The following is a 25,872-nucleotide window of genomic DNA, read 5'->3' as shown; positions in this document are numbered from 1 at the left end:
GGGCGCGTTGAGTCAGTCGGTTCAGCTCGCAGGTCATCGGAGTTTAAAGTCAGTTTTGATTCAGCGGGGAAGCAGACAGAGTTGAGTGATGGGATGACGATCAGGGAATTCTTACTTTCGAAGAAATTAAGACAGAAAGAAAGAGCGGGATTTTCCATCTCTGTTGTAGTGCCTCTGAGCAACACGCTGCTCCAGTGTGCACAAGAGTCAAACATGAAGATAATAAGGTGATAATGTGTAAATCAAATCACCTCTGAGGAGTTCTGAATCATTTCTGACACAGTGAAACCAACATTTCCGCTCCTCCAGGCTGATTTTAGCCATTTGGCACAGACTCATTCTGGAAACAAATGATGCCAGTTCCGGTCCGAGGTCCGCGATTGGCGTCCCGTGATGCACCGGGAACAAGCACGTGACAAAACACGAAGATGCGGAGCGGGAGACGCGGCCGATAAACTACAAACGTGCGCCAAAGGGCGTGCGTAAAAGCGCGCGTCTTCAATCCCTGGAAAGTTTGGAGCGATCTCTTTTTTTGTTTTGTTTTGGGTTTTTTTTAACTGCAGTGGGGTTTGTTATTGATTCTAACTGAGTCTAATGCTTCTACTAGCTGGTAAAAAATTAGGTGACATTAATCCCGACGTGCGCGCAGCGCTGCTTCAGTCTGCAGGTGATTAGTTCAGGCGTGCGCACGTACTGCACGGAGACAGAAGTCATAAAAGTAACTCCAAGCCCCGCTTCTCTCTCCTTCCCTCTCCCTCTGTTTCTCTCTGGTTGGCGCTCAGCCAGCTCCAGCACGCTCCAAGCCTCCTCTCCTCTTGCGCCGCTTGCCGCTCACTTTACACCACCCCTCCTTCTGAGAGGAGAGAGGAGGGGAAGGGAAAGGGGAGGAGGAGGGGGTCCTCCAGGAGCTGAAAGAGGTGGAGCAGAGGGGAGGGATGGAGGGAGGAAGGGGGGAGAGGAGGAGGAGGAGGAGGAGGGGAGTCTCTCTCGCTCTGTAGCCGGCGCTGGAGTGAGGTGGGGTGGGGTTGGAGGGGGGCGACGGGAGCCCTTGGCCGCCTATTCGCCTTCCAGTTGCCTCCGCACTATATAAACACTCATTGGTGCCTCTGGCTTGACGCACACACACACACACGTACACACACACGCACACACACTGAGGGTGACTTGTATAGGCAGCCAGAGAGAGAGAGAGGAGAGGAGAGAGAGGAGCGCTCTCAGAAACAGAAAGGTACACAGAGAAGAGAGTGGACGACAGAAAGTAAGAGAAGGAGAAAGAGGACGGTGGCTCCTGAGCATCTCCTGCGCACCTTTTCATTCCTGCACGCTCACGGATCTTAAAAAGTCTACACTTTATCTTCCTCGTGTTTGCTCCAGAGAGAGATTACAACTTCTGTAAAGAGGCTTTTGTTGTTTCTTTTTTCTTTCTAAATTTTTTTTGGAGTTGAGAGAGACGCGATTCCTGGAAGACTTTTCGTTCATTTTTTCCCCCCCAAACCAAGTCTTTCCATCCCTCGAGAAGTTTTAAAAAGTAAAGCCCTTGTTAGTTCCAGGGCTCGGCTTCACTTTTTCCACGTGTCCCACGGTGTCCCAGCTCCTGACATAAACGTGTCACCTTGAGATTTTTTTGCTTGCCTTCAAGTCTCAGACTCTAAAAGAAAAAAAAACAACAACTTCATTTTATGTCACTGACCCACAAACGAGACCAAAGATGAGATTTCAAACATCAGGACAGTCCCCAGTCTTGTGTGGTTGTTGTTCGAAATGCTTAAATCATTAAAACAAAGTGCGTTTTAATGGTTTTATTTTTCCACTCTACAAGCTGAGGTGTGATAGTGAAGATACGGGGAGCCGGGCAGCGCTGCTCACCTGTAGCATCTCCTCCGCTCAGCCGACACTTTGATTTGCACTTTTTACGCACATGAAACGCCACTTTGTGACTATTTGAAGAAAGAGATCACATCTATCTGACAGAAAGAACCGCACTCCACACAGTTCATTCATTCTGAAGACACAGCCGCCACGGCTTTGGAGTGCGTAAAGGAGCATTGCGCTTTTACGCAAAAAAAACTTGAAACTCCAACTTTAAAACCACCACAGGGATCCAGAGCTGCTCGTTTTTGTCACAAATACTAAGTTTAAAGAAACTTCCAGCAGCTTTTTCAGAGGCGTCCAGAGCTCCAGAGAGACCGCCGGGCTCTCCATCACCATGCTGTTCGACACTTTCGACCTCGTCTCGGCTCTGGCCACACTGGCCGCCTGCCTGGTGTCCATGGCCCTGCTCCTCGCCGTCTCCCAGCAGCTGTGGCAGCTCCGGTGGACGGCCACGCGGGATAAAAACTGCAAGCTGCCCATGCCCAAAGGATCCATGGGCTTCCCCTTCATCGGCGAGACCTGCCACTGGCTCCTGCAGGTAAGCGCGCCCTTGGGGCGGGGAGGGGGGGACCGGTGGAGCGAGACACGGTGTCTGGGTCAGCGCGGGTCCTGGTGTCTGCACGGGCACTGAGTGGGAATTTATCCGTGTGTGATGAAATCACTCTGATCTATTTCTTTATTAGATTCTTCAACACTTTCTCTTTAATTTAGCGCTCTGAGTTCATTCATCGCGCTTTTAAAAAGTGTGTTTTAACTGTGTGCGCTCCTTTAACGGATCTCTGTCTGCAATATCAAGTTACTAATGATGAGTTAGTCTGCAGCGGGATGGTGGTGATCCTGATTTTGACGAGCAGGGAGCATTTTAACCACACATATTGCTGCTTTTTCATAGATTTTGCCACATGCGCTGCGTGCGCTCCAGCCAGTGATGCTCACAAAGCAAATACTCGTATTTCTCTCATCATATTAGAACTTTTATCAATTTGGCTCAACATCTCCTGATGCGCACTGTAAAACCAGCTCATAGAGTGTCACCTCGGCGCGTGTAATCTCTATTTTCATGCGTAATGTGTGTCTTTAGGTTCATTTAAACTGTTTCATCCTCATCTCCTGCACACAGAGCGACTCCAGTCCGCGCGCAGCCGCCGGCAGCGACACACACGCGCGAGCATCAAAGACCTTCACTTCACTTTTGATTAGTTTATAACCCTGCAATCTCTCTCTCCCACTCTACTGGGGCTCCATCAGACGATCACATCAGTTTGTTGTTTTATTATCTCAGACGGGAGCGTGTCGGGTCAGCCAACCGCGGCGCGACTTTCCCTGCGCGGAGGGGTCGAGCTGCAGTCAGGCTGATAGGCTATCGATCACATCAGATACGCTGCTGGCAATTAGTGCCGGCGGGTGTGTCTGCGCGGAGGGCAAATAGAGACTGGAATATAAAGCCTCACTATCACGTCATGAGCTCACATGAATGTTTAATATGCAGAAAATGACAAGAATGTGGGGATTACTCGGGAAAGTTTGCGCGGAGGCAGACTGAGGGAGGGGAGGAGAGGGGAGCTGTGCACACCTCGCACTCCCTCCTGTCTTCTCCTGAGTCCAGACGCTGCAGCTCCGCTCCCTGCATACTCATCCTGGCTGCATCCAAAGTTCCCAGCATGCTGCATGTTTCAGAAATCACTCCAAAAAAAAAAAAAAAAAAAAATCCTCATCTTACAAGTTGATTGGCAGACGGAGTGTAAAGTTGCAGAAATCCTCAAACATGCACGTGTAGCTGTGACTTTTTGAAGCTCTCAGAGAGGGATATGGATCATGTATCGGTGACACGCTTCACTCTTCCACCTTTATGCCTCCAAACTTGAGGTAGTGATCTTGTACACAGTGTTTGCTCCCGATCAATCAGCCCCACGGTCCTCTCTGTGCAGGAGGAACTATGCATGAGTCTGAACCTGTGTGTAACCTTCATGTTCAGAGCCAGAGAAGGAGACTTTTATCAGCTGAGGACTTGCAGTCTGACCCCAGTCCTGCTACTCAGCGTGAACTGATGGCTCCCAGGAGCACGCCGACAGACAGAGGTTGGGGGTGTGTGGAGGAGAATGAATAAAAAAGTAAGAGGGAGGTAAAATGTAAAACCTTAAATAGGGGGAGGGAAGCAAAGCAGGGGTTCGACGAGCGGAGGCACTTTGGCCGTGTGCGGGGCTTGAACTCGCGGTGCTCCTCTCTGTTACATCTGACACCGAGCGAGACGCGTTCCCGGAATGCAACCGAGGACCACGGCCAAGTTTATGGTGAGGGGAAGGGGTGGAGTAATGTCAGTCAGATAGAGGAATGAAAGGCTGAGTGTGCCTATACTTATGAGGACCAAATGCCCCTACAAGCGGAGCGAAACCTGGCAGAAGTGAGCAGAGCTTTGGTCCTTTGACCTAATCTCAAAGTCAAAGTTGATGCAGTTGATGAAATGCCTCATGAATACTGTTAAACTGTATGTATGAGAGAGACCGAGATGCTGGGCTGCAGCCTAACCCTCATGTGCTCTGTGGGCAAAGTGAGACGGACACAGATGGAGATCTGATGGGACCTTCTTGCCCAGATGCTGTTTAATGTCTCGGCTACTGGTCTCCTGCTTGATTGCTCGCGGAGACGACATGTCAGACGTGCTCAGAGACGAGTCGTCTCTCTGCGACAGAAAAGAGCTCCGAATGTGCCAAGAACTGAGGCGCACACAGCTTTTGATTAAGTTCAAGAAATTAAGAGAAGAAGTGGCAGATGTTGGGTTTTTGTTGCTACATGGTCTTGATTAAGAGTGTCAGAACAGAGGAACACAGCTGTGCACGGTGCATGTCATTTATTTTAGCATGTGATGAAGAGATAAGAAGTTATGCTTTCATGTCAAATACAGCGCCAAACCAAATCTTACAAACACTGTTTTTGAGTCAAGATCTCCTTTATGAAAGTTAAACGGCTGTTCTAACAAACTCACAGAGATTCAGACACAAACTTTAAGTTGATGTTGAACTGGGTAGCAAACTATCATTATTCATTTGGAGTCATCATTGTGTCCACCTGATGAATTTAAGTCCCATTTTCACTCTCTTTTAGCTCCGATTTTGGTCTCCACCAACTCCTGAGAAAAACAGCTGGCTCTTTAGCTGCTAAATGCTCCACTATGTTCACCAGCTAAGTGCTAGCTTTGTCTATTTACTGTTTGGTGTTGAGCAGGTAACATACAGTGTGTTTTTAAAGCTGCTGCTGCCGAAAACGACGCCGCAAGAGTGAACCAAAACAAGTTGTGGGCGGGAGACAAGCGACATCTTTCATATTGTCACATTGTTTTCACAAAGAAATACTGAGTACAGCTGCTTTACCGGAGGGTAATGAAAAGTAGCTAAACATTGTGTGTTTGTATGTGTGAATGAGCGATATGTGCAAAAATTCTTTGGATGAACGGCCAAAAATCCATTTAAAGGAGCAGTGTGTAAGATCTGGGGGGATTTAGTGGCCCCTAGAGGTGAGGATGGCAAAATGCAACCAGCTGAAACTTCTCCTGGTTAGAATTCCTTCAGTGTTCATTGTTCAGCAGTTTAACGTTACAAATCCAGTGAGCCAGTGTTTGGTTTGTCCATTCTGGGCTACTGTAGAAGTATGGCCTAGCAACATGGCGGTCTCTGCTATATATAGACAGTTTTAACGTCTCATTCTCAGGTAACAAATACACAGCAATTCTTAGTTTCAGGTGTTATACACTAAAGAAGACACACTTATTGTATTATATTCTATTTCAGCCGACACATCACCCTAAATCTTACACACTGGGACTTTAAATACGTTAAAGTTTCATCACCTTCTTTTTCTTTACTCTCGTTTTCTTTTGCTCTTTTACTCCTGCTCCTCTTTTCTCTTAACGTCTCCTCCAGATCTCCTACATACTTTCTGTCTGAAAGTGAGTACATATACATACAGTTTATTTTTAACTCGACACGCGGCAGTAGAAGAACATTTTTGTGACATATCCATTTTAAAGCGTTCTGCAGTCTGAAAAAAAAGTTTTACGGTCACTCTGCCAAAGACCTGTCTGCTCTCATTAGGAGCTGGAGCTTTCTGAAGGGACGGTGCCAAGCAGGAGCGTTACTACCTCGCAGACACACACACACACACACACACACACACACACACACACACACACACACACGTGTACTGAAACACTACCTACATGGTGCAGATTCATGCATATGTCGAGATAAACACAGATACACCAGTATGCTCTCCATACACACGTTTAAACACAAAGCATGGACGACCACACACACTCTCATTCATTTAAATGTTTACAGTCATAATGTTATTTATGAACACAAACACGAATCCACACATTAGCATGTTTTCATGACTTATATGGATATTTTCATAAACTACACCAGATGGAAATTGACGGCACTTTTTTTTAAAATGTTTCTAGAGAAACGCTGTAACTTTCAACAAAATGTTCACGAGTCAGTTTAAGTCATTTTGTCAGGGCTGTGGTTGTCACACTACTTTCAGCAACGTACCAAATATGACATATTTTTTCAGCTACGTACCCGCTGACCTGCACAAATATAAAGAGGTTTGATAATAATGAGGTGAAGCCCTTTAAACATTCTTCCTGATTGACTACTGATGTTTTTTGTTGGTTCTGATTTGGCTTTTGTTTTCAAGTCGTTCGGCAGGTTTTCAGCTGTATTGCTGATGTTTAAATGACAAATCGATTTTCTTGATTTCCGTCTTTCATTCAATATTATAATGATTAATGATTGTATTGTAAATAGGAATGCTGAATATAAAATGTGGTTTGCGTTATTTATGTAACTCATTATAGTATAATTATCTTAGGATTTATGCATGACTGATATAATCAAGATTTTCTCATGCCCTGTTTATACGTTTTCTTTTGAGAAGAAATGCACCAAAACTTCGTAAATATCCCACATAATCATGAGCCAGTAATTCATACATAACTTGCGTATTCTGGAAGGCTGCGATCACGTAAACAGTGCGCTGATAGGAGTAAAGGAGGAATCGGTCCCGAGTGGTCCACCTAAAAAGGCAGGTTGGGGTGGTGGACGGGTCACAAAACATAGGACTTTTTGTCAGGAGACCGGTGTTCGGAACCACGTGAACTTTGAGTCATTTAAAGGTATGCTGTCACCCTGATTCTTTTCGTGAAGCTAACAACAGTAACTTGCCTAAATCTTAAGACAGCTAACCACACTCTTTTCCTTACCGTAACCACAATATCTAATGTGTAGGATATCATATGAATCCTTGTACAAGGTTACGTTGATTACATTAACATTTAATCAAACTCTCATGTACCTCCTGCAGTACTCCAAAGAAACCCTAGGGGGTACCTGTGTCCCTATTTGACAAACCAATGTAGGGGGTTACATTAATTGCGCAAAAGTTAAAGTTACGGACACTTTTTTTGTTTAAAAAACGGCTCTTGTCCATAAATTTTGAAATTATTCAGACACAAAACAACAAATAAAATGCCTTCAATAGGGTCGAAACACATAGCTATTTACAGAATACGTGCTTAAGATTTGATGGATTTGAAAAATTTAACTCAAACACAATACTGGAACTTCTTTGTCAAGAACTAGCTACAAATTAAATTTCAAACTGGAAGACAAAAGCGGTTCCTAAACAGCAACATGCAAACTTAACGTTATTCACCAAAATAGCATAAAATATTTTACATGTGCTGAAAATTAAAGTAGGTACCTTGTGCTTCCACCTGGGGTCACCAAAGAGCAAAGTTCCCATACATGGTTTTGAATTAACTGACTGTTTAGATGTGAAATTAAAAATGTTTGGATTATGAACAGGTTAAATAGTGTTCTAGGATTTCTGGGTAATGAAGTTCTTTAAACGTCCAAAAAAAGTTAACTTTTTGGCCCTTCTAGAACGCAAATTTGTGAATCCTAGGACAGCGAAGGAATGACCCGCCCTACTCTCCCTGTGACTGGCTAGTATGGGCTGCCTTCGTTGGTTGGATTGGTTAGGTTTAGGTAAGAGGAGTGGGATTGGTTATGGTAAGAAGGTAAGCCAATCAGAGGCAGAGTAAGGCAGGACATTCCTTCGCTATCCCAGGATTCGCAAATTCCAACACATTCTCAATCCAACCTCATCACATATTAACGTTTGGTCATGGACTTTCCACATCCACATACGACGTGCAAGGTACCCTAGGTGCGTTGGTTGTTGACGTTCTGGGACGCCATGTCAAGTTCTGCCTGTTACATGCATTGTCATCTTTCACTACGTCAGTACAACACCGCAAATTGACTTATTTTTTTCCCCCTTCAGCAATGAACGCACATGGTTTGGTACAGGAATAAAGAACAGGGTTTGGCTTTAGAGTCTCACCGGACACAAACACCGCTCTCTGAGGTGAAAGTCCGCCCCACTCAGACTTTTTGCTGCCTTAACTCTCATCCTTGTCCTGCCTCGTTTCCCCCCTGACGCCCCCAGGTGGCGATAAACTATAATGGCAATTGGCCGCGTATCATGCCAACATTAAAGGATGCCCTTTTTTTGTTGGTTTCTGATGCCACAAGTCGTCGACTTCGGAGTGAGACTGGGGTCAATATTCGTGGGGAGGACAGCACAGAGCGTGTTTGTCAGAATCAATATCGACACACAGACTGATGCTTTTCTCAGTCAGCAAGCAAGCCTATCACTTATTCTGGATACAGCTTCTCCTGGTCTGGTGCTGATACCTAGCACACACACACACACACACACACACACACACACAAATACATACGCATGCAGTGCAGACAGGCTGGACTGAATCTGGGTCAGACCAGAGGAAATGAACACATGGCAGAGACACTCAGACTGTACTGTGTGTATGTGTGATTTAAATTTGTGAATGAGCCTGAGCCAGAAAGAGCGACACACACGCACACATGCACACACACACACACACACACACACACACACACACACACACACACACACACACACAGAAGATTTCTGTGTTATCAGTAGGCAAATTTGGTCTTCAGCAGTCTGAACAAACTTTAGCTTCAGTGCATCACATACACATGCATATACACTGTACACACACACACACACACACACACACACACACACACTAATGCGTTGTCCTTCTGTCTGCCAGCCTGTCTTCTTGTCTCTGTCTTTTGCAGTGATGAAGTGTAAATGATGGTGGGCAGGGTAATAACAGTCCTGCAGACCAAACACTCTCTCATCTCACACAGTGATGACAGCTCTCTCTCCCTCTTCCTCCCTCTTCTCCTCTTCCTCCTCTACACCTGTCCTGCTGCCTCCTGCTCCTTCTGGTAGCACTTTCACAAACCAAATCCCTCAACATTCAACAGGCAGTTAGGGATCCAGCCATGGTAATGATTTCTTTTTAAGGGTGAATCCATCCTTTAATCTCCATCTGTCCCTCGTGGCACACTCGTGGTGCCTTCAAGTGCGGTTGTCTTTGCCAGAACAGTCAATCTGAGCAACCATCTAATGTGGTTTTCAGAACTTTGCTGGTGGAAAGTTTCTGACAGCTTCAAGTTTTGATGTAAACATTAACATAAGTTTGTAATATTTAAAAGTAAAAAACACAAAATCATTCATAAGTTCTGGTCGTTAGTCACGTAGCAACGTTGTTCTCAAGAGCTAAACCACTTAAATGCTTTCCGTATCCAAAATACAAAGTCAGAAGTTGCGTTTGGAGGCAGCTGTGTTTCCCGTTGTGCTGCAGGAAGCTCACGGGTCATAATGTAAACTTGTCAGACAAAAATAAAAAACCTACCATGTTTGTTGGCAGCGTCACAACTGGCTAACTTCAAGTGTTTGGCGCTGCAAACATGCACTTGCATGTTTTAACATTTCGTCAACATACTGAGTACGAAAACTTGGCAGTTTCAAACATAGCTCAGTGGTGTGAGGAAATGATGTGGACACCCAAAATAAAAACACCTGTCACTACCCTTTAACATTTCCAAAAATATCTGGAATTACATATTTCTGACTTTTTTTGCAGCCTGTCATCGTCTCTGTTCAGATTTCCATTGTTAACCAACTCAAAACTTCAGGATCATGTGCCAGTTTAAGCATTTCGGAAGCTCAAACTTTTGATTTTATGGTGACAGCTTCCAACAAACTAACAAGAAATCAGCTGACAAAGGATCTGAATCTAAAAACTACAGTTAGGATTTCCGGTTTTGCTGGTACAGTCCGGTGTACAGGCTTAAACCAGTTTGACTTTATGCAAACCAGCTGAACCAGCAGTCACCAAGACACATTCTGGCAAATAAAAAAAGTAGCCTATGTCAGTAACCTGTGCAGAAGGCGTAATGGCATGGAATCAGGTAATAGAGGTAAAATTCATTGTGGATGGAGAGCTCTGATGTGATAGTTGGACACGCATTGACTGCGGGAGCTGCTGCTCAGTCAAGTGTGGCATTCGGTATACTGGTCTGCTCAGGTATTTGGCTTAATATCAAACTGGTTATAACATGTTTACATCGACCAAACCTGACCGAAAACCTGCTCTTACGGTGACCTGCTCTGTTACTCACAAACCCCTTTTACGCTGCCTCTTCAAGGTGGGAATTTCACGCTGTTATTCCGCCTCACTGTTCTGTATAAACGGTGAAATTGCGGGATGGGGGGGACAGAGTTGCCTCGTCTTCAAGCTTCACAGGGAGATTTAAAAAGCAACCGATAGCAGTTAGCGCCTAACTCAAAGAGGAAGAACAGCGGCCAAAGATGTTCGCAAATTGAGAAAAGAGTGATGTGAGGGAGCTCCTTACCCTCTGAGCAAAGGACGAGATCGACCGCCATATAACAGGGGCAGGAAATGATTGTTTATGCCATGTTATGCCATTGTTATGGATTAAAAAGGGCTGCCAATGCGTATATTACATGTCATGCTAGAGATTGGTGCTGTTGTCATGTCCATCACGTCTCTTTTGCTTCTGCTGGTGACGGCACGCTGTCTAAAATCACACACTGGAGTGGCATGATGCCACCGTTGTTTGGAAGGCCTTGGTGACACGATCTCATTGTAAAAACGGCTACAGACTCTCCACGATATCAAAGCCCACTTGTTACGAGTGAACCGTGGTTGAAGTCTTCCTTTATATCCTGAAACTGTTTTTCCAGCCGAAGACAACCCTTCTGCTCTACAGCACATGTGGGACCTTTTGTTTTTAGGTGGATTGTGCCTTTAACCAGCTCAGACAGAGCGGGGATTGTGAAGGCCTGGTGGCTTCATCTATAGTAAGGTTCCATTACTGCGGTCCAGCCCGCTGTGTGCTGCATAGCTGCGGTTACACAGTCCTAACACACACACACAGACACGGTAGATGGAAATACTATGAGTATATAAGCACATCACATGCAGCAGACGCACATATAGAGTACGTAGCATGCGCACAGCTAGACAAACACGCACACGTGCACAGCAGAGTGTGAGCGCAGACAGATCATATTACAAAACCAAATAATTAACGTTCTTTCTTTCTTTCTTTCTTTCTTTCTTCGAGAGTGGCAGGGAACTGGCAAGTGTGTGTTTGTTGGGTGAGAGATACATAGTTCATTGAGCGGGCACAAGGGACAGCCCGTTATGTGTGTGTGTGTAACAGTGTTAACATTCAAGGCAGGACCCTTGAACCTCCAAGGACTCTTCCTCTCACAACCCTCTAACTTTTTTTAAGCTTCTCTCCATCTTTATTTTGCTCATCGCTCTTATTTTCGTCCCATTTTTATTCAATTTATTGACGGAAAATCAAGTGTGAGGCATATTTGTGTTATTTTTGTGTGTTGAATTTAATGTTTAACTGTTGTATTTAACCTTTGCGTTTTTGCGTTATCGTATTATCTGTCCACACCGGCTTCTCTCCTGTCGCTCTATTTTTTCTCGTTTTCTTCTTTGCACTTCTTCGGTCCTTTCTAACTCTCCCCTCGTCTCGCGTCTCTTTTTTCGGCATCTATCTTTTCTCTACTCTGTCTTCCTTTTACAGCCGCCTCCTCGCCTCTTTCTGCGTTCTTCCTGCGCTCAGAAATGACGCGGACATACGCTGTAGCTTTATCGCAAAAAAAAATACAGTGACAAAAGTACCTGAATCAAATTTTTTTTATTGGTAAAAGCATCACTCTCCATCTCGCCTTTATCTTCCTCCCTCTTCTTCTTCTCCTCCATCCATCCATCCATCCCTGCCTTCCTCCTCCTCCTCTTGTTCAGATTAGCAGGAGGTGCTGGCAGCAGTCTCCCTTGCCCCTTCTTTCACCCCGAGAACACACTGCTCCCTCCTCCAAACACTCTTGTCCTGGGCCGAGTTTAGAGCACAATGTTAAGCTGTCCCTCTCAATGAGTGCGTGTGTGAAAGAGAGCTTATGAACTTTGTGGATGTGGGTAAATACTAAGAATAAGACTGGAATTACTAATTTCTTTTTCTATTGTCAACAAATCCCAGGAAATGACCAAAACCGACAATGCGTTAGTCCGTCTCTGGACACTTCGGTGCGCTCGCTTCCAAACACAGTTTCTTCCTGTTGAAGAATAAAATCTCAAACGTGTGTTTTCATTTCTACAAAAGGCAAAGTCATTTCGTAAAACAGCTGGGCACTGCAGTTTTTAGCAAAGGTTGTGCAAACAGGAGTAAATGGTGCACTTGTTGGAGGACTATCTTCAGCTGCGGATGAATACACACTTGTGGTTCCAACCTTTTCTTTGTCCCTCATCAAACACGACTCATCAAGTTTCAAACCTGATATTACTTAACACCTTTTTACAATATTTTACAGTATTTTTTTTTTTACACAACTAAACTGTCAATGTTTACGTTAGCTTGTGATTTAGCTCACTGTTTTAACTGCGTATTCACACATTTTGAGGGGTCAAAATTTCAAACCCTTGACCCATGACTTTTCAAGGACCCATAATGAAATCTCCATGACCAGACACAACATATCAAACAAACACTGCTCCATCTCAAATATGCAGTCCAATTGAAAAGCAGTAGCGTGGTGATTGCATAGGTACAGAAACTTTGGGATTCATGACCCTCCATTTGAAGTCGCAGTGTCGAAATATTTTTGTTTTTCCACACTAATGTTCAAACATATCAGATTCAGACTCTGTTAAAACACAATTGATGAAATTCTTGGATGAACGCAGGGAGAAAATTTAAATATGTGCAGCTACAGAAAATACATTTGCTGTTACGTTAGATTGCGTGGCAGGTTATTCGTGGAAAATTAATTTCATCATTACACTAATTTTTATGACTTTCTTCAAACCTTTTAAGGATTTAACTAATTCCATGACTTTCCCAGGTTTTCCAGACCTTGTTTATTACTTTTAGTTAACTGTTTCAGTGTCCAGTGTTTAAACATCTCTGCTTGCTTGCAAACGACTTTTCATTTTTCATTTTTATCTGTATTCAGATTATTCAAATTTCAAATAACAATACAAATATTATCAAAAGTATAACTGTACATGTATTTGTTGAGTTTGTGTGTGTATTCGCTTGTAGCTGCAGTGTGTGTGTGTGTGTGTGTGTGTGTGTGTGTGTGTGTGTGTGTCAGGGTATTAGCTGGGGTCCCAGGGTGAGTGCTTAGAGAGTTTTCAACAACCATAATCTCCCTTCCTATAATGTCCCCGGGTCAGGGGCCAACCCTCTCTCTCCGGCTCTCCCTCGTCTGCTCTCTCCCTCTCTCCCTCTCTATTCTCCTTGTTTTTTGGCTGAACTATCCGAAGCCCTTCTTCGTTAATCCGTCCTTTTTGAAGCGAGCACCCTTCCCATCTCCCCGCCTCCTCTGCCACGCTCTGCGCTCGCTTTCTCTCGCTCCGCTTTTGGCGCTCACCTCTTTGACACTCTCCCTTTCTCTGGTCTCCTTTTTCTTTTCTTCTCATTCTTTATCTCCCCTCTTCCTCTTCTTCTCTTTCTTTCCCGTCTTTCCTCCCTCTCATCCCGCTCTCTCATTTCCCCCTCTTTCGTCGTCTCCCTCTCTGTCCCTGTGATGCGGTGGCGTGACCGCAAAGGGACGGGGTTCATTGTCAAGTCGAGGACCTATCGCACCATTCAAACACACAATCACACACACACACACACACACACACACACACACACACACATATGAAAACTCACACACTGGTTCCTTGGTATCTCTGGCACCAGCTGAATGATTGACAGCTGAAAGGAAAGAAGGAATTCCCTCACAGCCTTTGACCTCGTTTCCTCTCTCTCGTCCTTCTCTGCTGCTGCTTTTCATTTTTAACCTTTATTCTACTTACAGTCCTCAACATTCACCCTCTCCTGACACATTCTGGCCCCGTCTTTGTGCCTCTGCACCGCCTTTCCCAAAAAAAATCAGTCAGTCAAGCTGTGTTGGCAAACTGTGCCTCCTTTGAATTTCTGTTTTTCTTTAGGTGACACGTCTTTTCTTTGTTGCCAACCCGCCTGTTACCAAATACATTGTTGTTTTCCAGACGCTGTTTTTCTGATGCGGGTGACACTTTCCTGTCGCTAATGATAACATTTGACTCACCTGCTCCTTCGCGGCCATCACACCCCGCTGACAAAGATCGACCGATGCGTCACCGCGCGCCGTTCCATCATTGCCTTCCCCGTGTTAAAAGCTGCACTCGAAACAAACGGAACTGACGGCCGTCGTGCACAGACTCTCTGCACCTGCACCGAGAGGAAACAAGCAGTCAGTTCTCTGTTATCTCTCCTCTCCAGTTTGTTTAGTGTGATTGGTGATTTAGGGTTTGAGTAAATACAGAGGGCATCACAGGAATTACTTGATGACTGTGTGAAAGATTTGTTGAGTTACTACAAAATAAAGTTGGAAAGTTTGGCGACTCAGTCGTCCAAGGTTGCAGGTTAGATCATAAGAGCTCCCAAAGCTGCAGTTAGGTTTCGATTGCCAGTCTAAACCCAGGCTGCATGTCAGATTAGACACTAGCGACCACGAGTACGATGAGACGGAGGCAGAAAATGGCGTCCCACAGCAAAGAGGGCGAGTGATGATTAAAGGAGATAAAGACAAGTAACTGCAGAGTGTCAGCCCTGGAGGTCAAAGGTTTCCTTTAAGAAGACCTCGTTTTTCTCCAGGCGCCAGGTGGTGTACAGCATACGTCTTAAAATTCTGCGTGCTTTTCTACCACCCGCATTTACTTGTAGTTTTACTTTCAATACTGAAGTAGATTTAATACAATAAAATTACTTTTGACACTTTAACTCAAGTGATGTTCTAACAGACATCTTCTGTTAAGATATCTCTACTTCATGCTACAGGTGCATTAAAATATTTCAACCCACTGCACAGTTTTTAACCTGCTGATTTTGTAACGCTAAGAAGGCGGAGAGCGTCAGGATGCGTGCTGTTCTGGAGCCAGGATGTTCTGGTCTTTATGCGTCTTCGTCGACTGTGCGAGTTTATAAACGTGCTGTAATTTAAAGTGGAATGTATTTACGTCAATCGACAAGACATTTTTAAGTTGTAGATTGATTTTGCAGAACATTAAATCCAACTGGGAGATGACAAGATATTCGATAACCGACTGGCTGCAAACTTTAGCCACACAAAAATGTAATCTTCCTCCGTCTCTGCTCACTCCATTTCAAAATGCTCTCGTCCTCATATCATCGACTCCTTCTCCTCCTCTCCCTTTTTCATGCAAACTATCAGCAGGACACATCTGAGCCTCTTTGTTTCCCACTCTGAAATGCTGTCAGTCATTTCCTGCTACTGTTTTCCCATCAGCCTCTGGTTCTAGAAAACCCCTCTCTGCTCCGTCTAAGCGTCACCCCGATATTTCAGTTTTACAGCACTTTCCCTCCCTCTCCACACACACGCTGTCACCCCAGCTAGCCGGTGTGTGTGTGTGCTGGTCGAGCCACGGCGTTGATCTGAGTAAACATAATTAGCTGTGTTTTTTTGTCTTGCCCTAATAAAAGAGTCATTTGTTGGACATTTCCACTGCGCTACAAAGAGGACATTTATAAGCCCGGGCCCAGGTTGCCCCCAGGCCAACCCCAACAGAACAGACGGGGGTATTTTTAGCACGGCCGGCGCGCTAGCTAGCTCTGCTCGGACAGCGTGTGTGTGAGAGGGGTGTGTGTTTGTAGAGAGAGTGGGGGGGGGGGGGGGGGACCACAAGAGGGAGATTTTATGAGATTTTCTGTGATCCTGGTGGCGTTTGTTAGACTTTTTTGAGTGTATGTGCGAATATGTAATGAAAGGTTTTATGTGTGAGTGTTTGGATGGCGTGTGTGGAAAATCCTCACAGAACACCCCCCCCCCCACACCCCACCCCCCTCCTCCTCCTCTCTCCCTCCTTTATTGAGGCTCTTGTAAAATATCTGATAAATCTCTGTTCAAAAAAATATAAAAGGGAGTCTGTGGAAGCTGACATCGCTGCTCACCACGGCGGCTGCATCCAGACTGCACACACACGAAATCTTAAGCACTACACTTTGGGAATATTCCCTCGCTTTGTTACTAAACACTTTTCCTGACCCTTACTGGTGTGTGTGTAACCTTTAACCCTCACATAACCTTCATTTTACCTTTATTCTTACCTCAACTGGGATCCTAAATCTTAACCTGCAGCGCTGTGCAGCATGTTACACCTAATGACGCCTCGGGGTCCAGTGTTCGCTGTTCTCAACCTGCCGGCGCCGCTTTTATTTTTTAACCTCAAAGTGAACGAGGAGTTTTGGAGCGAGACGAACACAAAGTGGTAAAAAGTGGTTTTACAGGTTTTACAAAGGCAGGAAAAGTTGTATTTGTTGCGACAAAGACGACGTCATCGCATAAAGTTACCACGAGCCAGACTGCAGAGGAGTGAGGAAGCAGGAGACTTTGTGGTGTTGCTTGTTGCACGTAGAGCATCGTGGAGCCTCGATGCTCCTGATTTTGATATGGCCTGGGGCTTTTATTGCACATCAACCCCTTTGGTGGCTCCTTCCCCAGAGTAAACCCTCTCTAACACACACATTAAAGCAAGGGCATAGGTTTTATTTGAACTTTGGGGCATCCTTCGCCAGATAATTCAGAGCATCAAACACTGAAATTTGTGGCCAATTTGTGGGTTGTGTTATAAAACGTATTGAACGTGTTATATTTAAGCGATAAGACAACATGGTTGCGTTGTGATCTTGCAAATTTCGTGGGGTCAATATGATTTTACTTTGACCAAACATGCTGGAGACACTTTTTAATTGAGCCGTTTTCATTTTTAGCAAAGAAATTTTGCAACTTTACTGTCATTAACAGTCACGTTAAACCTGTCTAATGACCCCTGACAACTGAAGTGAACAGGCAGGAATCATTTAAAATTGAATTCAATTTTAAAAAAGGGGGTTTCTATCTAGAAAAGAAAAAGATAATGGCGACCTCTTTGTTTTTGGCGAATAAACTTTGTTTTACATTGCAGCTGTTTATGCTACTATTAGGTAGTAGAATCCAAATAAAAGCATTTCAATATCTAACTGTTTCACGAGTAATTTAATTTGCAGACATCTTTGCAGTTAATTGCAGCGATGAAATTTGGCGTCAGAGACGTCACGGTAGCTTTAAATTCGCCATACGTACACCACCTGCGTTCACAAACAACAAGCACAAAAATCATGTGAGGCTGCAGTTAAACAGGGAAAAAAAGCGTGAGTGTTCCTGACACGCTTTCATTTCTGGCTTTGTTCAAAGATTATTCACATTAACAACCAGCGACTGCTGGAAAAAACTGAGTGGTTCCCCTTTACGTCCACATGCACACATCGTTTTTGTGCCTCCTCCACATGCAGCTCTCTTAGTTGCTAGGCAACACATCCACAAGAAAAAAAAAAAGCTTTAAAACTTTATGCCCTCCATCATTAAGAAAAACCTCTTTATGGTTTTCAGCTCACATCAGAGTTTGTTGCCTGTGACCTCGGCGGTAAAATCAGCCGTAATGTTGTGGTAGCAATTTTGGTTTCTGGGTCCTTTTTTTTTTTTTTTTTTTTGTGAAACTGAGCGAGTGTTTACAGTGAAGGCTCCTCCGCTCCGCTGAAGTTTGGAGGGAAAGTGTGTTTCAGCCTGCGCAATCAGTGTGAAGCTGTGACGCCTGCGTCTCTGCGGCGACGTCTACGACTCGGTGTGTGTGTGTGTGTGTGTGTGTGTGCCGTGATCTTGTGTGCGGTTTTGTACGTGTTCTCCTGCAAGAGAAGTGTGGCGTCATTACATCACAACTTTTCCATGCTTGCTCTGTCTGTGTGTGTGTGTGTTTTGCCAGATTTTAGAGGGGGGGGGGGGGTGTACACTTCTCACCTTTTACGCTAAATGTCATCCAGACCACACCCCTGGCACACACACACACACACACGGATTATTTTAGTGAAGGTTTTTTGTTAAACGCACAATTATTTTCCGGGGACTAAGATGGATGAAAACCATCAGCGTCCTGCCAAAAATGTGTGTGTGTGAAAAGAAAATACAGAGAAATGGAAAGAGAAAATGTATGAAGAGATACACACATAATGCACGGAGCTGCAACCACACACACACACACACACCAAAAAAAGTACACAATCGACCCAATCTGATGCTGTATCTTGGAGTGTGAAAGGGAGCCTTGTCTGGCTGCCTGAGGAACTCCCTTCGAATTGGACTATGTGTGTGTGTGTGTGTGTGTGTGTGTGTGTGTGTGTGTGAGCAGGCCTGCCAGGCAGACATACTAAACCACTCTACATCCATGTGGCAGCAAAATGTAGCTTGGAAAACAACCCCACTCTTACACGCACACACACCCCGAGGGCTCCAGAGGCCAGCCGGCGACCTGGTGTGTGTGCGCTAATGTGTGTGTCTGTGTGTGTGTGTCTGAGAGTGTATGTGTGTGCATGCCACAGTAAAAAAAAAGGAAGTGTACAGGAGCTGTGAAAACAGTTCAGGTCAACAGTTTGTGCCCAGACAGATCGACAGAGGGAGAAAATGAAACCGAAATCTGCAAAGGTGAAGGCTAAAAGAGAGAATGTTTCTTTAAAAATACACTCCTAAAAAAAAAAGCAACTTGGCGAGCAACATGTAGGTGCTTATTTCCAATTAGTACGATGAAAGTCAATGGCAGAAAATGTTTCTGCACTGGTTTAAATGTCAAGATTTAGTGCAAATCCCTGAAAATCAAAGAGCGGTAGCTTTTCAGTCATTTTGCACTGATGCTCCACAGAAGGAAATGCGACGAAGAAGCAGCTGAGACTGCTCTTGTGGACCTGAATGCAATGCAGCTGCAACCAACGACGCATGCTGAGTAAAGCTTTATAGAAAAACTCAAAAACAGCTCTTAAAAAAATGCACGGCGCAGATAAAATAATGTCAACACCTCATGAAAAGCTCGTAACATCTGAAGCAGCTTAAGCGCAGTGACAAACTACAGCTCCAGAGGCGGGGCATGTTGGGCCGAATGCTAATTAGCAGCATTTTTCATCTATAAAAGCAGTCTGGCAATCAAGACTTTTCAAAGCAACATGAAACAGCCAACAGAGCTGCAAAGAGGCTGAAGCATCTGTGCTCAATTTGGGCCGAGTTCACACAGAGAGACGTTAAGATGTGAGGTGCGTCTCGAGAAGGGGAGAAAGAGATGAGCTGCGACTGCCGGGAGTTAAGACGGCAGACGTGTTGTGTGTGTGGGTAACAGGTATGTCGCGCTACGTCGAATGAAAATTTGAAAATATTTGAAGATTTCCATGGAAAAGGAAAACACAGTTGAGTTGCACCTGTCCGTGGAAACATATGGAGCTGAAAAGCGTTTGTGTGAATGAAGCCTCAAAAAACTGACAGGAATCATATAATATGTTCCAAACAAAAAAAGACCACGGTTACGGTCACCTGAGAGTGCAGAGCTGATCTTCTTCCAGGCGCTGTTTGTAAGTGTGTAGGCCTATTGTCTGTGGGACAGATGTAAAGCTGATGTCGAGCTACAGACGTAAAACTTTTCCACATTTACCACAGACTATTTAAGGAAGAAGGTACGATCTGTCAGCTGTGATTGGTTTTCCCTTGTCACATGGCATGCGGTGCAAATGCCAAATTCTGCTCTAGCGTTTCAGCCCGCGTCTACTTTGAAAACTATGACTTTGACGGTGCAAAAAACACAGCGTGCGTACGGCCCCTCAGACCGCCCTGAATACTCTTCTTCAGGCACACTTCTGCAAGTGTTTACATTACGTAGCCTACACTGCTACATGTAGCTACATGCTAACATCAGGGAAACTTGGCTGCCAATGTTGTCATTTTCTCCCTGATTTCGGATCAGATTCCCACTGGAACATCTCCTGTCACCAGGATTTTGGTTTAGAAGCTTTCATTGGTGGTTTTTCACAGCATAAAGTGCCACTACACTGCGTTACAGTCATTCCCCAGCTGCGAGTACACTGCTACATGTAGCCACATGCTAACATCTGGGAAACCTGTAGTCTTGTTTGCAGATGTTTATTTCTCCATGATTTCAGATCAGATTCCTGCCGGAACATGTCCGCAATTCGCCGTTACGGTCAGTTCTTGGCTGCAATGATGATGCAGCGAATCCGAGACACTGACCAACCAGGGCTTTTGCGGGAGGGGGGCTTCAAGAGACGGGCACTGTTTAGCACCAACAGTATGAGGAAAATAAATTGCTTTTTCAACATTAAAGCGTGTAAACATGTTGTAGAGGAAACCCAAAATACAAGAGTAAAAGGGCACTTCTAATGAAGTGTTAATGAAAAGGATTAAAGTGATGAAGAAAAGAATAAAAGCACCAAACATAAAGTTCCTGCTAATAATAATCTGATACTTTCACTCAGGATGACTAGCAGCAGCTGGGCAGGTAGTTTCTGTTTCCTCAGTTTTAACAGCTCCTGGCGACTGCAGCAGGTTTTTGATTTGATTGTATTAAATGTATCAAGGCTTCACGGCAGGACTCTGCAGCCACAAATTACACCGTAAACCAGAATCACAGTGAGGAGAAACTTCGCTGCTTCAGTCAGTGGAACGCTGCAAAAGATGAAGCCGCGTTTGTGCACACACACACTTTCTCACACACACACACACACTCACACCGCTGCTGTGAGAGGCGTGTCTCAAACAGGAAACAAACTACCTGCTAAAATTAGTCCCAGAAAGAATTCTGCATTCACACACACACACATGCGCTTATGCGTCGTACGCTCTCTCCCAAAGACAAACACACAAACGTGCTGATGGTTTCCAGTAATGTCGCTCTTAATGTCAGTTAAAGAAAAAGTCTCCATCATCTTATACATGTCTGTTTCACAGCACCTCACAGTGCTGCTGCTTTGGCACATATGTTTATATATGTCACCCAATTGTGTGTGTGTGTGTGTGTGTGTGTGTGTGTGTGTGTGTGTGCCTCACAGTCGTACATATCTCTTTCCCCAGGAGTAAACTGGGGTCAAACCAGTTAGTGTTGTCACGGCAATTTGCAGTTAGGCCTCTGCGTGTTTGTTTGCTTTGCACGTTTCTTTTTTTTGTGAATTTTATGAATCTGGAGTACCCGAACATGCGTGTGTGTTTTTACTGTATGTGTGTGAATGATGTGTTTGTCGGCCAGTGTTGGTGTGTATGCCCCGTGTGTGTGTGTGTGTGTGTAACACAGTAAGCTGCCCTCAGGCTGATATATATTCTTTTCACTCAAACAGCCCATTTACAGTTCTGGGGTCGGCTCCCTCTCGCTCTGCCGTGACCCGGACCGTTTAGAGGTCAGCGTCAAAGCTGAACCCAGGTCAGCTCGCTAACTGACTCCAGCTCTGGTCCTCTGGGGGTTTACTGACAGCCAGGTTGCTCAAACTGTGGAGTAGGGGCCAAAAATGGGCTGTGCGGCTTCTTTTAGTCAGTCCTAGTGGGAAAAAGGGGGTTTCTGGATCGTCTGTAGCAAAGACGTTTGCATTTCCAAAGCATACTTAGTGATTTTTGGCATCCCCCACTCGGCGCTCTTTGCTGTGATGCCTCTGTGCTCCGACTTCTCAAGATCGGCTGTAAATATTGGCGTCGTCTTGCTTGGATTTTATGTAGATTCAGGTAGAGTTCCTGCCCGTTGTCTTCTCCTTTTAAGCCAAAGGACTGATGGCTATCGCTGTTCGTTCTTATTACCCATTTAGTTCTTCTTCCTCTTCTTATTCCAACTGAGCCGGAAACCTCAAACACATGACTTCCTACTAAACACTGATGGCACTGATTCACAAAAGGATTGCGCAGCTTTTGCGTCCGCTAAACCAGCGCAAATGAGACAAAAAGAAACCATGTGATTCTCAATGCACCGCTATTTTGCCAAGCAAATAACGTCTCAGTGCTCCTGTGCTATCGGCATGTTTTTAATTAGGTATAATACGCATACATTTGGCGCAAAATTGGCCTCTTTTTAGATCAGCGCTAACAGCCACACGCAATTAGAATAAAAATTATTAGCGTCTGAACGAGAATATCACTTTTCTTTTCCTCTCTGCCATTGCACTGCTGCCAAGACAAAATTTATTCTTTGCTACATGGATAATTATGATCCGATGCAAAAATGTATGACCCTGTTTGAGCGTTAATGTCATTAGCACACTACCTTTTGTGAATTGGACCTTGAGACGGGGCAGATAGTGGTTGCAAGGGATGTGCAATTCATGGTGCTATCAGCGGCCGCAATCTGTTCTTCATGAATCTTCGTGAGTGTTTAGAAGCGCTTTTATGAAATGGAGGTTGATTCAGATTAGAAGAATTTACCAAACCAGTTTAAGAAAGCTTGGGTTCTGGGGTGAATTAATGTAAGTGACTGTAAAAACGTTTCTGGAATCAAAAAGGGGCTCCAGAAAGTGTTCAAATAAAATGATCTGAGAAGGAATGACCACATTACCGTTTAGATTTAGTTTCATTTGCAAGCCCCCGAAAAAACTGCTGGGATCCATTGATGTAAAGGAAAGGAGGGGTCTGTTAATGGAAGATAATAGTCAATACCATAAGACAGTAACTAAAAAAGATGAACTGGGGCTGATCCTTGAGAAAGTACATCGAGATCTTTTTACATGTCTTCATTCTGGTCCTTCTGGATGAGAAATTTCATTTACTGTACTTGAAGCCTGAGCTGAAAATGTTTTGAAAACCTTTGACCTCGACGATTCATTGGTTGATGTTAAAGCTGAACTCAGATCACATCCTAAAGGCATCCCGAATCAGCTTTCATTGAATTAACCTGGTGTATACGGGCTTTTTAAACATCTGCAGTCTGCTACCTTCAGTGTATAAGTTTACTTTTGCTCTGGGAGCTGGGATGATGGAAACATCAGTAACTTTTAGCATGTGGGGACCCACCAGAAACGCTCTGTTTGGGCCCCAAACCACAGAGAGAAAAATACTTACTCAGAGCTTTTAGAGGTGAAGATCAAAGCTGGAGTGAAGGTCAGATCCTAAAGGCTGTTTTAAATTAATAGCAAGCGTAAAAATCAGTCGTAAGAATCGCTGAAGAGCTTAAAACTGGAAAGGTCTGGTTTGCAAAATACCATTCGCGTCTTTTGGCAGCTTGTAGAGAAAGTTTTGTTAATGATGTGATGGTGAGGACGAGGAGAATGATGACGACGCCAGGAAAGATGATGATTGTCGCAACTTTACAAAGTATCCTTAAAAAGTAAAGAAAGCTGGGGATGTGGTATTTCTATCTTCAGCTTTTCGACCCCAGCTGGCCTAAAAGATTGATATTTAAGTGTCCCTTATCAAATTTCTGAAAGCCCATTCTGCTTTTCGTTTGCTTAGAGTCAAACTGAGTATATAAAAAAGTGGAGCTCAAGTGAGAATAACGAGAAATATAACAGAAAATCAGAAGTAGGAGATGAGGGGGATCTCCATCAACCGAAGGGATAGGTAAAGTCAGCTAAACAGGGTGGAGTGTTTGGGGATTTCCTTTCACCTCTTATCACTGTATGTCTCTACTGGTAAAGGGAAATTCCACCTTTTAGCAAAATTCACACCATTGCCTCAGCAGTCGTGCTCTACCCAAGCATCCTTTAAAACTATATGTTCTTTCTCGCTTTCATCAGGCTTCGAAGTTTTAAGCGTCCCTACCTTCTTCCTGTGTGAATAGAAACCTTTATGAGGTGAACATGTAGCAGGAAATACAGTAAACGATATCTATGTCATTGAAATTAAATAAAACATTGGGTGATCTGGGAATGAAAAAGCATCAGGTAATCAGATCAGATCAGATCAGATCAGATCAAGCAACCCTTGAGGGTCAGGTCCCAACTAATGATCCTCCACATGGAAAAGGTCTTAGAATAGTTCGTCAAACTCTTGTCTCTTGAGAGTTCACATTTTTGGTTAAGATTTCTAGAGCTCTAAGATTGATCTTCATGTCTCCTCTCTGTCTCCCTGTCTAGGGTTCGGGCTTCCACGCGTCGCGGAGGCAGAAGTACGGCAACGTGTTCAAGACCCACCTTCTGGGCCGCCCTCTGATCCGAGTGACGGGCGCCGAAAACGTGCGCAAGGTGCTGATGGGCGAGCACACGCTGGTGACGGTAGACTGGCCCCAGAGCACTTCAACGCTGCTGGGACCCAACTCACTGGCCAACAGCATCGGAGACATCCACCGCAAGAGGAGGAAGGTCAGGAGATACACACCCAAATATGCAAATGCACGACCATGCACATTCGGAGATCAGGGCAATATCGTATAGTATCGTATATCGTAGAGTTTCGACACATTCGAACACACACATGCGCCTGAAAGACTCCACTGTCAAAAGCACTGGACTCATGTGCTGCACAATGAGGAAGGTAGGACACACTCTTCCAGACACACACAAACAGAACGACAGAGTATCAGTGTAAAGCTATCCCGTCCTCTCAGTCTTATCAGCAGCGTTCTGGCTACTGAAGCGTGAGAACGATCCCTCCATAACTCCGTCCTCTCCTCCACTCATCTACATGGAGAGAAAGGGATTCCAGTCACCCGCCTGCCCTCTATTACCTGTTTTTCTGTCTTTTCCTCATCTTCTCTTCTTATTTTTTCTGATTTCTTGTGTATTCTGACTATCACATATATATCTCTGTCTCTTTTTCATTTCTCAGCCTCTTTCTCATCTCCTGTCTGTCTTTGCTTCCTCCCTTCTCTCTCTCTGTCTTTTCCGTGCCAGGACCATTCAGGTAATCAGCCACTTACCTCTCCCTCCTATTATCCCGTTATCCCCAGGGCACATACCTTCCCTCTCTTTCGCCCCCCTCTTTCTCTCACACACACATGTAATGCGCACACACACAAAGTCACAGATAAACACACGCATACACACAGAGGACAAAAACGAGATGAACAGGAAGCTCAGTCTGGTGTTTTTTCCTGTAAATCAGTCTCTAGTTTGCTCTCTCTGGATTTCTCTTTTTTTTTTGAGAGACAGAGAGGTTTGGAGGCGGGGTCAGGTTTCGTTGCCGCGGTGCCCGGGGACAGTGAGGGGTCGGCTGGGTCTAATCTGGGCTCTGATCCCCTCTCCTCTCCCTGGAGACCCCCGCACTAACCTCATGTAATGACCCCTGATTAGGAAGGCTGCCTCCAACACGGCACAAAGAGGGGCTTTCTGTGGGGGGCTCCACACACACACACACACACACACACACACGTAACAGTACACAAACGCATAGTATGTGCACACACCTGAACATTCCCCAGCTCTCAACCCAAACAGCCAGATGCAGAGACGGATACAGGGTCGGTAATGTTGCTTATGGCTGAAACGTTTGAGCCTCGTGTGGCTGAGCAACCACACTGCTGAAATACCTTTGAGCAAGACAAGCAATCTCATACCTGCTGCCATTCTGTCTCTCTGTCTGTCTGTCTGACCTCTGAGGAAAGAAGTTTTCCCTACAGAGGTCAAGTGATGACGGGTCACATCAGAGTTTGACTGTACTGGCTCTAACATAAACTGTACCTCAACCTCCATCCAGTTAAAACAACCAATCGCCAGAGAAAAATGTTGG

General features: G+C 44.7%; 1 protein-coding gene across 1 annotated transcript in view; it reads left to right on the top strand.

Annotated features, from left to right (window-relative positions):
• Positions 1-1,121: 1,121 nt before the first annotated feature.
• The window catches only part of LOC125884433 (cytochrome P450 26B1), a 43,862-nt gene continuing 19,111 nt past the window's right edge, over positions 1,122-25,872 (top strand). Inside the window, exons 1-2 of the mRNA XM_049569386.1 lie at positions 1,122-2,410; positions 24,282-24,506. Coding sequence (XP_049425343.1) covers positions 2,207-2,410; positions 24,282-24,506 — 429 coding nt within the window. The 5' untranslated portion in view covers positions 1,122-2,206. The remainder of the gene's footprint in view (positions 2,411-24,281; positions 24,507-25,872) is intronic.

This window comes from Epinephelus fuscoguttatus, linkage group LG23 (assembly GCF_011397635.1).
Source record: "Epinephelus fuscoguttatus linkage group LG23, E.fuscoguttatus.final_Chr_v1".
In the NCBI taxonomy this organism is placed as follows: Eukaryota; Metazoa; Chordata; class Actinopteri; order Perciformes; family Serranidae; genus Epinephelus; species Epinephelus fuscoguttatus.
The sequence above is the reverse complement of the archived record's forward strand: the minus strand, read 5'-3'. Positions and strand labels throughout refer to the sequence as shown.